Here is a 14,624-nt window from a genome sequence, read left to right as displayed (position 1 = left end):
CACACACACACACACCCGCCACAGTAGGTTCTCTAGGAGGCAATGTGGCGCTCAGGTTGAAAAAGGTTCCCTGGGCCCTGCTTTAGGGTCTCCTTGCTTGCAGCACTTTGGGTTCCGGTCAGCTCCTTCCCTGCAGTAGCGAAGGACAAGCCCACAACGTTCAAGATGCAAATTACAGAAATTGTTTTTGAGGAACGGCTTGGGAATGCCTCTGGGAACGTGAAGAGCGCCCCGCCTTCAGCAGCGAGGCCGAATATGCAGCCGTGCAACTCACCTTCCCAGATCTTGTTTCTCAGTAGGCTTTGCCGAAATGGTTCTCTTCGCGGAGTCTTCTGGAAATAAAAAAGCAAAACAGCTTTAAACAGCTAAGCCCTGAAGGATGATGAGTTCATAAAATAGTTTGATGTTGGCTTGAGCGATAATCACTGCCAGCTCCCAAACATTATCTTCAAAAGTTGACAGGCTTCCAAAGTTTCAGCCATTAACAGCGCTTCTCAGATGTAAGTATGACTTAATTCAAGGGGGTTACTTCCAGGTAAGTAGGAATGTGATTGCAACTGTAGTGGGACAACTCATGGCAGATGGCAAAGCAAGTACTCCAAGAGTTTAAGCAGCATCTAGCTGCGGTAACCAAGGGAAGGGGGGGAGCCAGTTTCAGCTCTCGGTCTCTAGCCTCCTTCATTCCTGCTTTCTGTTAACACAATATTATGTTGCTGCTGTGGGGAGGGGTCACTCAGAGGGCCTTTTGGGGGACTAAACACTCCTTGTCCGTTCCATCCTTAACCATGCAATAAAACCAACTGACATTAAGACCAAGTGTTTGTGTGTGAAGTGCCTCAGATTTTAGTGGCCATGTCTATGTTACAGCGACATCTTTCTGCCCTTGTGTCTCTCCCCCACCCCAACCAGCATACCCATACACTCCTGCAAAGGCTTCTGAAGTGCACTCTGGACAATCTCCTCGAACTGTGCATCGGTGAGGCCACCTTCTTCCTGCCAAAAGATGAGCAAATGTAACAACAATACCACGCCCTGCATAGTAAGCATAGGCCCCTGGCTAGCATTGGCAGAGGGGCTGCTTTTAAAACAGTTTTGAAACATCGTCTGGTCCAAAATGCAGCGACCAGGCTTTTATTTGGTCCTCAGTAATCAGAACGTATTTGTCTCTGGATTCATTCTACGTAGTTCTTTATTACTGCTCTGTTTTCAAGGTCGTTTGCTAGTGTAAAGCCTTAAACCAAGGGTCATTTATGTATCTTATGCATAGCTGCAGTCACTATAAAATACCCTTTCCACAAAAGAAAAACTGCCAGTTCTCAGAAACCCCCTCCAAAAAAGCATGAGGCAGAACACTGACATACACACACCAAATAAAAAAATAAAAAGCAGGCCAAAAAGGAGGCAACACTAAAACCAAACAAGCAACCCCCCCAACAAAAAAACCCCAAAGCAACCCTCTCAAAAAACAAAGAAAAATACAGTGGTACCTCAGGTTACATACGCTTCAGGTTACATACACTTCAGGTTACAGACTCCGCTAACCCAGAAATAGTGCTTCAGGTTCAGAACTTTGCTTCAGGATGAGAACAGAAATCCTGTGCGGCAGCAGCAGGAGGCCCCATTAACTAAAGTGGTGCTTCAGGTTAAGAACAGTTTCAGGTTAAGAACTGACCTCCAGAACTTAACCCGAGGTACCACTGTACAGGCAAAATACCCACAACTGCAAACTGCTTAGAATCAAGTAGAATAAAACTTTTGTGAATAAATAAATATATTATTTTTGGTTGGACTAGATGACCCTTGCGGAAGGTCCATTCCAGCACAACATTTCTATGATTAAATGTGATGCCCAGAAACATTCTGGGGGAAGGGTATGTTGTCTACAGTATGTGCCTGCTCTTTATTTTCCAGCCCAGCCCAACCATGGTGATTAAAAAAATGTTTTTTAAAAACAATGTCTGAGGGCACCATGGCTGCGTGTTGGGAATCCCTACCCTAAATGGTCTTGGACCCAGTTACCACATGGACCACCTGCTCCCAGGTCAACCTGCCCCACTTTAAAACCTGCCTTGCAGGCTCTGCTTCCCAGGAAATGAGCACAAGGGACCTGTCTGGGGCTTTGGAATGACTTCCCTGTGGTCATTCACCCGGCTCTCCCTCCATTGTCTTCTAGACAGAAATGGAAAACATTTTTAGTCAAACCAGATTTGAATCGCTAGCTTTAGCCCTGCTTTTTAATTATTTTAGTTGAACGTTTTAAATAGTTTTTAATGTGCCTTAATATTTTACATTATGTATTATTTATATAGGTGGGTTTTGGCCTTGTTTTTTAACTGGTCTGAGTATTTACTGGTGGAAGAATGGTAAGCAAGCACCTGATGGTCGTAACCATAGCACTCTTCCGTCCCAGAAATATGGAGCTGCAAAATGAGGCCTGTATAATGAGATTCCTTCAGTGCAAGATTTTACACACTCAGAGAAGTTTAGCTTGCTTCCTGTGGGAACAGTTTTCATAGAATCACAGAATCTCACAGCTGGAAGACATCCCAAGGGCCATCTAGTCCAACCCCCTGCAATACAAGAATTTATCGAATTGTTTCCTACAGCACCGCTCGCTCATTGCCTGAAGTTATTTCCACACATTTTAATTCACATCTGGGCGGTGCTCTTGCCTTTCGTGAGTATGGCTTAAGGCCTGCTGAAGAGGAGCTATTGAACTTCGGAAGAAATTTACATAAAAAATAAGGTTAGCAAGGCCCACGCTTAATAACTGCCAAAGAAAATCATAACCTCTGGCAAGCTATTCCCCAACTGAAAAAAAGAGAGGGGAGGAATATAAATTTCATGTGGGCTTTAAAGGCTGGATCTACATTGATCTCTAAAAACACTATTACAGTGGTACCTCTAGATACGAACGGGATCCGTTCTGGAGCCCCATTCGCATCTAGAAGTAAACGTAACTAGTGACGGCAATGCGCATGTATGTGTCGCTTTTCGCCGCTTTTGCGCATGTGCGTGACGTCATTTTGAGCATCTGCGCATGCAGCAAAACCCAGAATTAACGCGCTCCGTTACTTCCGGGTTGCCGAGGAGCGCAACTTGAACGTGCTCAAGTCAAAGCGTAGTCAACCCGAGGTATGACTGTAAAAACGTTAAATATTGTTATATATCGCTCAATGTATTTTTCCATTGCCAGCAGTTCGCAGCTCTGCAGCTCCCACTGGTGTCAAATTTTTATAACTCATATTTAATGTTACAACCGACCAGTGTAGATTAGTCCTAAGTCTACACCTCCTCAGAGAAAGGGATGCCTCTGTTGTTGACTGTAAACACCACATTTCCCAAGTTTTCTCAATAGCAGAAAACTCTGAGCTAGGAGAAAGGTCCCTGAAGCAGTGCATCACGGTGCCCTAGCGGTACAGAGGTAAATGTGACTCATTCATAGCTTAGTCCGAGCCAAAATTTAACAAGCTTTCAACCATTGCCAGGGATCAGCCCTGGGGCATGTGGAAGAATAAAGATGAGGGTGCTTCTGAACATATGCAGAGGGGTCTTTCCCTCAACCATGGCAGGCCCTCTATCCACAGGCCAAGCAACCCTCAACTTAAGTATCCTCTGAAAACGAGAAGGGCAAAACTTTTAGTGGTTTTTGTGGGGTGGGATGTTAACTATTTTAAAATATGCTTTTTAGAGTTGTTACCTACCAAGAGCTTCCAAGGAGAGAGCTCTGAAGATTTGACTTGGAAAAATCCTCCCTTGAGAGAGCAAACCTATATAATAAATAGGTAAAGGTAAAGGGACCCCTGACCATTAGGTCCAGTCGCGGACGACTCTGGGGTTGCGGCGCTCATCTCGCTTTATTGGCCGAGGGAGCCGGCGTACAGCTTCCGGGTCATGTGGCCAGCAGGACTAAGCCGCTTCTGGCGAACCAGAGCAGCACACGGAAACGCCGTTTACCTTCCCGACAGAGTGGTACCTATTTATCTACTTGCACTTTGACATGCTTTCGAACTGCTAGGTTGGCAGGAGCTGGGACCGAGCAACGGCAGCTCACCCCATCACGGGGATTCGAACTGCCGACCTTCTGATCAGCAAGTCCTAGGCTCTGTGGTTTAACCCACAGCGCCACCCCCGTCCTATAGCGGTACATAAATATACCGTATTTTTTGCTCTATAACACGCACCCGACCATAACACGCACATAGTTTTTAGAGGAGGAAAACAAGAAAAAAAATATTCTAAACGAAACAGTGGATGTATGATTTTTGTGGTTCATGCTGTGGCCACAGACATGGGATCTGACGGTGAGTTTGGGGTAGCCCAATGCAAAAATCCTGAGGATCCATGTGGATCCATGCTTTGTAACCACGTTTTTGCACCACTGCAGCCCCAGGCAACAGTGGGTGCGTGATTTTTTGGGTGCAAGCTGTAGCCATGGACATGCTATGTGATCTGATGGTGCATTTGGGGTGCATTTGGGGTGACCCAGTGCAAAAATCCTGAGGATCCATGTGGATCCGTGCTTTGTAACCAGGCTCTCTGTCCCTCTCTTCTCCCCACTCAGCGGCCCTTCTCCCGCTTTGCTGTTTCAAAGCGAGCCACGGAGAAGGGAAGGAAGGTGAACCATGGATCCTCTGCTCACGACTGCAGCAGATCCCCCCGCCATCCGCAGGCATTCGCTCCATAACACGCACAGACATTTCCCCTTACTTTCTAGGAGGAAAAAAGTGAGTGTTATGGAGCAAAAAAATACGGTAAATATAAATAGCGGTATATAAATTCAATAAATAATGATAATCATCTGCATTTCCACCACCTACATTTCTGGCCATGCCAGGATCCTTCTTGCAGTCTTCCTCCTTTACAGTCCTAGCAGGAGGGCTCCCTTTTTTCCTCTTATCTTGAGCTTTCGGTGTTTTGACGGGCTTGGCTGCAATTCTGCCACGTGGGGCATGGGCATGGTGCAGAGGAGCAGGAATGCCTTTAGTTTCAGCACCTTCCTGTTTGTCCTGGAGCTCTAGCAGTTCCCCTTTTGCAAAGAGCTCGCGAGGTTTAGCTACCGGGGGAGCAAACGTTCTTTTGGGCACTTTCCCAGCTTCTGAAGTTGCAGAAAACACATCATGTTGTTTAGCACATAATAACATATGGCTAGTGACATAGTAACATCACAGAACACATTTTGCTGCCTGAGACAGAAAACCCAAGGCCTTCCTCAACCTGTCAGTCTCCAGCTGTGCAGGCCGGAGCTGATGGGAGTTGGTGTCAAAAACATCTGGAAGGCACTGCTCAAGCCTTCTAAATCCTGTTCTGGGGGGGGGGTGTATGTATGTATGTGTGTGGGGGTGTGTGTATATATATATATATATATATATATGCAGGTTTTGGTGTCCTCGGGTGTCTTCCCGTGTAAAAGTTGGGGTGTCTAGGCGACGTTTCGACGAGGTCTCACTCGTCATCTTCAGGCTGGTGCTTTCGGCTTCTTGTTACTGGAACAGAGCTCTGTTCCAGTAACAAGAAGCCGAAAGCACCAGCCTGAAGATGACGAGTGAGACCTCGTCGAAACGTCGCCTAGACACCCCAACTTTTACACGGGAAGACACCCGAGGACACCAAAACCTGCATTCCTGTACCCGTGAAAATCTACGAAAGCATATATATATATATATATATATATATATATGGTTAATTACTGCTGCCATCCTTTTATTTCAATGCTCCAGAATACAGTATGAGTAAACTCCTGCACCGGAAGATTGTGGTGTGAGTTCACACTCCCTCTCAAAGAAGAGAATAACCTTTGTCAATCTCATTTCCTTGCTTTTGACAAGAGTGAAATTGACAGTTTTCAGCTTTGGCATCATTTGGGAAACAAAACCACAATTTTAACTGGAAAACATGACATTCTTATCTCTAGTGCTTAAATGCACATCTAGTGACACATGTTGCTGCTGCTGCTGCTGCTGCTGCCGCCACCACTACTTCACACACACACACACACACACACACACACACACACTTCTTTCCCTCCCCTGGAAGGATAAAATGGAGCAGTTTTTGCAATTTCTTTAAGAGCTTGCAGAAAGTGGTGGTGTTAAAGAGCTAGGGGGTTTGCTCTTTGTAGCACTGTGTGGAGCAGGAGCAGGAGCAGCCCTCCCCCCTGCCCCGCACGCTACTTGCGCCTGAGAAACACGCCCACACCACACAGTACTTCCTTTAAAATAAATAAATGGAGCACACACTGATCTTACCGCCTTTATTGTTCTGACTTGTCATTATGTATCAGCGGTGTGTCTACACCGGGAGGTGTGCGTTTTTCGTCTAACTTAAGAAACGAGAGAGGAGGGGAAGGAAGAGAAAGCAATAAAAAATACACGATTAGCTGTTTTTCTTTTTAAAGAGTTATTATGTTCTTTGAGAAGATAAAAGACGGGGAACGGCCCCAGGATTTCCCTGCATTTCCTAAATCCTAGCTTCAGATAGGAATCCCAACTGCGTAATCTAACCACAGTTAAAATCCGTGAGCGGTTCTCAATGCAGTCAAAGCATTATTTACAGAATTGTGTGTGTAGTGTGCTGTTCAATATTAATTTGGAATTAAACGGTGTGATCTTGGAACGTTCTCTCAAATGTAAATTGGACCTTATAGCTTTCCTCCCTAGGTACAACTGATTTTTTTTTTTTTAAATAGGGAGGATCTATACTGTTAATAATGATGCCTATGTTCTACCCTCCACCGTCTAAGGATACCTTTGAACCCCCGTTGCTGAGATTCACAAGTGGGGAGAACACAGCTGTGTTCAAATCCTGCTTGCAGGTTTCCCACAATAGGCACCTGTCTGGCCACTGTGAGAACAGGATGCTGGACTAGATGGACCTTTGGCCTGATCCAGCAGCCGGGCTCTTTTTACATTCTTACATTCATTCTTGCACCGCACAGCAAGCAAAAACCAATTATTGAGGTATTCATATACTCATCAATAGGAGTATAGCGTCTCGATCAAGGGAAGTAATAGTGCCACTGTATTCTGCTCTGGTCAGACCTCACCTGGAGTACTGTGTCCAGTTCTGGGCACCACAGTTCAAGGAGGACAGTGACAAACTGGAACGTGTCCAGACAAGGGCAACCAAAATGGTCAAAGGCCTGGAAACGATGCCTTATGAGGAACAGCTAAGGGAGCTGGGCATGTTCAGCCTGGAGAAGAGGAGGTTAAGGGGGGATATGATAGCCATGTTCAAATATATAAAAGGATGTCACCTAGAGGAGGGAGAAAGGTTGTTTTCTGCTGCTCCAGAGAAGCGGACACGGAGCAATGGATCCAAACGACAAGAAAGAAGATTCCACCTAAACATTAGGAAGAACTTCCTGACAGTAAGAGCTGTTTGACAGTGGAATTTGCTGCCCAGGAGTGTGGTGGAGTCTCCTTCTTTGGAGGTCTTTAAGCAGAGGCTTGACAACCATATGTCAGGAGTGCTCTGATGGTGTTTCCTCCTTGGCAGGGGGTTGGACTCGATGGCCCTTGGGGTCTCTTCCAACTCTATGATTCTATGATTCAGATTCACTGCAGAAGTACCACCTGTTGATTTCCGCCTATTGTGAAAAAGGCAGAGACCATGGGCATAGCCAAGGGGGGGGACAGGGAGGGGCAGCTGCCCCCCTAAATCAAAAAAATCAATGGGTAACTGAGGTTCTGCCCCCCCCAACAAAATTCCTGGCTACGCCCATGGCAGAGACCCCTCTTCTCCTAAAAAGGTGGCAGCCCTCTGTGGAGGTAGGGAAACATGAGGTCAAAATTATATCGGAGGGAGCATTCACAAAACCAGAACTTTTTGACACTGGGTTAATTAATCTGGATAATAAATACCTCCCCCCTTACATTTTCTGTTTTGCATTAAGGTTATTGTTAAGGCTTGATAAGGTTACGCAACCAGGATTTAGTTGACAAATGGCCTCTCTCCATTAAAACGGGGCCAATGCTGCCTGGTTCCTGTCAAAAAAAAATACAGGACACAACAAGGCCCCGGAAGCAGAGTGAATACTGCTGGTCAAGTGGTCAGAAACTTCTTAGCAGGAAAAATAAGGAAGTGTTGGTTTTATTCATTTAATACGACCATCAGCCCTGCCTTTTCATTTGTTATTTAAAAATCAAAGTGGATGCTGTTGGAAGTTTGAACAGTATTAAAACGGAGTGAGGAATATCCAGAATCCCAGACTACCCCTGCACTTTTAACTTCGTGATCTGACTTCCTATCTCATTGACAGACTTGTTTTACAATTTCCTTCTCACACTTCTCTCTTGGACTTCAAAATGAGAGGTCATCTATCCTCTGAGAAAACAAAAGAGCAAGCAAAGGAGCTGATTTTTCTATCCAGTATAGGTATTTCCTACAGTAAACACTCTAGTTTTCTTACCTACGTTATTTTCTATGTATGTGATTACAAGTAAAATCTACTCTTCACTAGTTTAAACACTGCTCACTCTGCACACCAAAAATGTTTCAATAGGTGACTGACCAGTTATCCCTTTAGAAACAAAGCTGTAACCACGATCTGTGCTGCTTTACAACAGTTACAGGCTGGTTTAGATTCTTCTATGCGATCTCAAATAAGTTCAACCCTCTTGTACGGTGAGTTCAAGGGACTGTGACCTTTCAGGAACATAGCAGAGGTGCAAAGGAGTCCTTGTCTTTAACAACATTGGAAGACCCCTGCTGGCTCAGACCAAAGACCTGTTTAATCCAGCTGTTATGAATAAAATGCACATAGATATTCACAACACAGGTTTCTGCTTACTAGAGTAGCCAGCTGGAAGCCCAGGAGCAGAGCAGGGAGGCAATAGCTGTCTCACTCACTATCTCTCCTGAGCAACTGATATTCCCCTGGGCGGCATTGCTGCCTCTGAACCTGAAACTCCAGAGGGCTGCTCTTCATTTCAGAACACCGAGCCTCCATATAACACAATGAGTCTCTTCTTCGCATTCTGAGGAGCGCAGAATCAGAAAGCAGGAAAAGTTGCCAGGTGAAGCAACTAGCTCTGAGCACTTCCCAGTGCCTTGGGCTTTCTCTGCCTTCCCAGCAATCATATTGTGAGGTTTTTTTGTTTCTTTATTCTAATTGGTGAATAATAGGACCCCTGATACCACTTGCATGGGGGCCTGAAACAAGGCTTTCTATACCAAATACATTTCTGTGTAAGAAATCTAAGTTTAACAGTTGGGCTTTCCCTCCCAGGAGCACAATGTTGACCCCTAGCAGCAAAGTTCTCACAAAACCCATTCGGATCGTCCGCTTGACTTTACCCTCAAACAACACAAATCTCAGCACTTCCTCCCAGAATGCGGCAGCTAGACTGGTGACTGGGAGTGGCCGCCAAGACCATATAACACCGGTCTTGAAAGACCTACATTGGCTCCCAGTACGTTTCCGAGCACAATTCAAAGTGTTGGTGCTGACCTTTAAAGCCCTAAACGGCCTCAGTCCAGTATACCTGAAGGAGTGTCTCCTCCCCCATCATTTTGCCCGGACACTGAGGTCCAGCTCTGAGGGCCTTCTGGCGGTTCCCTCACTGCGAGAGGCCGAGTTACAGGGAACCAGGCAGAGGGCCTTCTCAGTAGTGGCGCCCGCCCTGTGGAACACCCTCCCACCAGATGTCAAAGAGATAAACAACTACCTGACATTCAGAAGACATCTGAAGGCAGCCCTGATTAGGGAAGTTTTTAATATGTGACCTTTTAGTGTATTTTTCATCTTTGTTGGAAGCCGCCCAGAGTGGCTGGGGAAACCCAGCCAGATGGGCGGGGTACAAATAATAAATTATTATTATTATTACTCCCTGTATATTGGAGTTTACGCTATCACAAGCATAATCCAATGAATTGCAGGGGGCTTGGGCTCCAAACCACTCCACTCAGGATTCTTAACTATTTATTTCAGTGTTTTGAGGTGGATATATCAGTCACCACTTTCTGCTATGTCCTTTTCCATGCCCACTACTTCCTCAATGCTTTCATTCAGTTTCTGGCTGGGCTTGGAATTACTGTACTGTTCCGTATATAAGACGGGGAAAAGGGGGGTAGTCTTATACACGGGGGCAATCTCCCCCCCATTTTCTTAATTTTGAGTCCCCCAAAATAAGGGGTGTCTTATACACAGAAAAATACGGTTTTTCCAGCACTCTCTTTCCCAAAAAAAGAGAGAGGGAAATCTGTGTGCGTGCCCTGTTGGTACTTAATCAGCATTACAGAATCAACTAACTCAACTAAGGGGCTACATCCCAGGGATGTAGCCAGGATTTTAGTTGGAGGGGCAGGCGTTTTGTTGGGGTGGGCAGAACCTCAGTTAGCAATGTATTTTTATTGATTTGGGAGGGCAGCTGCCCCTCCCTGCCCCCCCCTTGGCTATGCCCATAGCTTGTCCACATCTCCCCTTGTCTCATGTCTAGAAAGCACAGGCCTGAGAGGCATTCTATCACTTTCCCCAGGAAGGTAAAAGATAAAGGGACCCCTGACCATTAGGTCCAGTCGTGACCGACTCTGGGGTTGCGGCGCTCATCTCGCTTTACTGGCTGAGGGAGCCGGCGTACAGCTTCCGGGTCATGTGGCCAGCAGGACTGAGCCACCTCTGACGAACCAAAGCAGCGCACGGAAACGCCGTTTGCCTTCCCGCCGGAGCGGTACCTATTTATCTACTTGCACTTTGACGTGCTTTCGAACTGCTAGGTTGGTAGGAGCAGGGACCGAGCAAGGGGAGCTCACCCTGTCGCGAGGATTCGAACTGCCGACCTTCTGATCGGCAAGTCCCAGGCTCTGTGGTTTAACCCACAGCGCCACCTGTGTCGCTTCCCCAGGAAAGCCCACTCTTTATCGCTGAATCGGATCAAATGTCAATTCCATGGAAAGCCCAGTTGGTGTTTGTTCCGATTCATAGAAATCAAAGAACTGTAGAGTTGGAAGGGACCCCTGGGGGTCATCTAGTTCAAGGGACCCCTGGGGGGGGTCATCTAGTTCAACCCCCTGCAATGCAGGAATCTCAGCTAAAGCATCGGTGACAGATGGTTATCCAACCTCTGCTTAAAAACCTCCAAGGAAGGAGGGTCCACTACCTCCAGAGGGAAACCATTCCACTGTTGAATGGCTCTTGCGGTCAGAAAGTTCTTCCTGGTGTTTAAATCACAAACTCCCTTTCTGTAACTTGAAGCCAGGCTTCTCCTGGGGGAAGAGGCAGGACAAGCGGAAGTGTGAAGGAGCCCAAAGTAGGAATGCCTCCTGGTAATGAATGGGGAAGAGCAAAGTTGCTCCCCAAATTCAAATGCACGCTGGTGTGGACTACTCCAATCTAATTCAAATGAGAAGGGGAGTAGATCAGGAGCTAAACAATAATAGAAATTGAATCACAGAATTGCAGAGTTAGAAGGGACCCTGAAGATCACCACTGCATAGGCCTTGGGCGCAATTCAGCAGGGCTCTTAATGCAATTGTGTTCTTAAACCATATGCAAATCTAGCTTCTTTTACGAGTTACAGAGAAATATGTAATTGCAAAATCTGGTAACATAGTATTGATCCAGCTAGCCTGCAATTCCATGAAAGTATTAGCCATTTAAATTTTGTGAGGGGGAAAAACTGACTCTGTGGTTTCAGAACAAGCAGGAGCTTGTTTTTATAGCTGGTGTGTCTGGGAGTTATGATGTGAAATGTGTTTTCTCTCACACTTTTCTTTTTTAACCACATGTGTCAGTCCCATCTTTCAAAAGCATATTTGGATTTGCTTAAAAGAGACTTCTATCCATTCATTGCGATCATAAATGTGGGGTTGTGTTCATTTCCTTCTCTGATTACACAACTCTCAAGAAAGTGGGATTGAGAGTTCAGTCTATTTTTTTTATAGAGCTAGAATTTCATCACAGCCCTGCCACCCAAACCCTCAAATCTTGATATTGTAAGAAAATAATAATAATTAAACTCTCTTTAGCTACAAACTCAGTGGCGGAAATACAAAATGACCTGAATACATCGTGCCTAAAATCTTGAGCTCTTTAGCCAACTATTTTATAAGGATCTAAAAACGACTGTCTGAAGAAAGCCGCAATCCAACACCAAGTTATCCGATGCCTTTAAATCCATTCAATTAAATGGGTTTAATGAATGGTTGTTAAAGATAGAGTTCTAATGCACGCTTACTTGAGAGTAAACCTCACTGAACAACAGGGCTTTAATTCCCTATAGGATTGTACGGCAGGTTTTAACAAGGATGTTGGGTGCTTTGGGGAATCCTTTGGGCCACAATTTGGGCACCCAAAAAACTCTTAAATATACAGTGGTGCCTCGCAAGACGAAAAGAATCCGTTCCGTGAGTCTCTTCGTCTTGCGGTTTTTTCGTCTTGCGAAGCAAGCCCATTAGCGGATTAGCGCTATTAGCAGTTTAAGGGCTATTAACGGCTATTAAAGGCTTAAGGGATTAGCGGATTCGCTGCTAAAAGGCTATTAGCAGCTTAGCGCTTTAGAAAAAGGGGTTGGGGAGCGGAAAAAAACCCTCAAGAATCGCAAGACATTTTCATCTTGCGAAGCAAGCCCATAGAGAAATTCGTCCTGCGAAGCACCTCTGAAAACGGAAAACCCTTTCGTCTTGCGGGTTTTCCGTCTTGCGAGGCATTCGTCTTGCGGGGCACCACTGTACTAGGTAGGATTCAGGTAAAATTAAGCACATTCAGATATGAAGAGTGTCTCCAGGGGAGAGATGATCTGCCCACAGACGTGCATGGCTTGATGGAGATTGTAAATAACTTTAAAGTTTAGGAAACTTTAACTGTTGGAGGATGTGGCAGTGCTGGCCGTATCTATAGGGATCATCTTCTCCCCTAGGAATCTACCCACACTAACTTAGATCCGCTTGGATCCCTGCTCCTCACCCGCCATCTTTGAAGATTAGGCATGTGGTGGTTACCAGGCAAAAATCTGCCCTCAAATATTATCACTACAACTGTTTTACCGCCATTTTATTTTATTTTAAATTATATTTCACTGGTATTTGCTGCTAGATCTCCCTGTTTTAGCGATTGCTGGTTTTTAAGGATGTTTACTTGTGTTTGTTTTTTGGTTTTTTTAATTGTCCATAAGCACTTTTTCCTCTTTTGGCAATAAGCTGGGATGAAGTAACCTGAAATAAATACATTTTTCCCCCAGTGGGAGAGGTTGAAGCATGAGCTGAAGGGGCGCAAGAAAATAAATGGAAATGGGGAAAGTGTGAATGTCGGCAGGATTGTACTCGCAAATGATAAACCTAAATTCTTTTCTGTTTTAAGACACCATTTTGGTGCCTTTGAGCCAAAATTTGATGCCCTTTTTCGCATAATGCACAAGATAACATCAAATTTCACATAGAATCATGTAGATAGATCGATCCATTGGATCCCTTTTTAAGCTGGCAAGTGAGTTTAAGGCTCAAAACACATAAATCTTCTGGCAGTCAACATTCAGTTTTGAAGTAAACATTATTTATTCCAACCGAGTATAATTCATTCAGGGCAGAAGCCCCTTTCTGAAAGGCTGTTTTGATATCTGCAGCACTGGTCATTATTACTATTTCTGCTGCCTATTGCCACTGTTATTTTCGGCTCACACAAAGCACCCAGGAGCCGCTGAGGAGAATTTCATGAGGTAAATTAAACCACACTTGTGCTTGTTGTGCTTTATAATGATGATGGGGGCCATCAGATGTCAAGGAAATAAACAACTACCAGACTTTTAGAAGACATCTGAAGGCAGCCCTGTTTAGGGAAGCTTTTCATGTTTAATAGGTCATTGTATTTTAGTGTTTTGTTGGAAGCCGCCCAGAGTGGCTGGGGAAACCCAGCCAGATGGGCACGGTATAAATAATAAAAATTATTATTATTAATGTTTGATTCTGTTTTTAATATTTTGCTGTGAGCCGCCCAGAGTGGCTGGGGAAACGCAGCCAGATGGGCAGGGTATAAATAATAAGTTGTTATTATTATTATTATTATTATTATTATTATTATTATTAGTGGATGCTGAGGTGCTGCCTTTTTCCTCACAAAAAAGGCGCTCTCCTCCCCTCAGCGAGGTATTTTATTCTAAAACCCCCGCAAAATGAGTCTTCTTATATGTAATCAGAGGCCTTTGGTTGCTGCTTTTTTCCCGCCTTGACTCAAACTGTAGCGCTTTTCCTCCCTTTTAATTACCTCACCAGAAACTGACTGAGGGGAAGCGCTTAAGATTTTTCTCAGGTTAGAATTTTGCCGCCTTTTCCCTCCCGCCCCTTCCCCCTCAACGCCTCCCCGGTCGCTCTCGCGCATGCGCCGAAACAAAAAAACAAAAAACTATCCCTCCGCGCCGCGCACGCGCACAGGCACGCGCCTCACCCTAATCAACCCTCGCTCCGGCGCGAGGAGGGGGAAAGGAAGCCGAACTGCGCACGCGCCGCAGCCCAATCCGGGTCACGTCGCCGGGAGAAGTTGGAAATGCGGTCATACGAGGAGAGGATTCGGCTCGCCCTCAACCAACATGCGCATGCTCAGATTCGTCGGGGAGGGGGGGCAGGGAGGAAAGAGCCTGGCGACGCCACTCATCGCGCATGCGCAGCGGGAGGCGCTGCTGAAAATAAACCCA

General features: G+C 45.5%; 1 protein-coding gene across 7 annotated transcripts in view; it reads right to left on the bottom strand.

The window, feature by feature from the left end:
- Window positions 1-14,326, bottom strand: part of ZCWPW1 (zinc finger CW-type and PWWP domain containing 1) — a 34,672-nt gene extending 20,346 nt beyond the window's left edge. The window contains exons 1-5 of one of the 7 annotated variants that reach the window (XM_083410342.1): window positions 14,051-14,326; window positions 6,249-6,322; window positions 4,821-5,098; window positions 915-993; window positions 275-329 (exon numbers count right to left, since the gene is read on the bottom strand). In XM_083410342.1, the coding sequence (XP_083266468.1) occupies window positions 275-329; window positions 915-993; window positions 4,821-5,098; window positions 6,249-6,273 (437 nt within the window). In that variant the 5' untranslated portion in view covers window positions 6,274-6,322; window positions 14,051-14,326. The other 6 variants (XM_083410336.1, XM_083410337.1, XM_083410338.1 and 3 more) reach the window with 6 other exon arrangements.
- Window positions 14,327-14,624: the final 298 nt, after the last annotated feature.

Source organism: Podarcis tiliguerta (assembly GCF_965153285.1).
Source record: "Podarcis tiliguerta genome assembly, chromosome: 13".
In the NCBI taxonomy this organism is placed as follows: Eukaryota; Metazoa; Chordata; class Lepidosauria; order Squamata; family Lacertidae; genus Podarcis; species Podarcis tiliguerta.
Note: the sequence above shows the minus strand (reverse complement) of the source record. Positions and strands in the feature narration are given on the sequence as shown.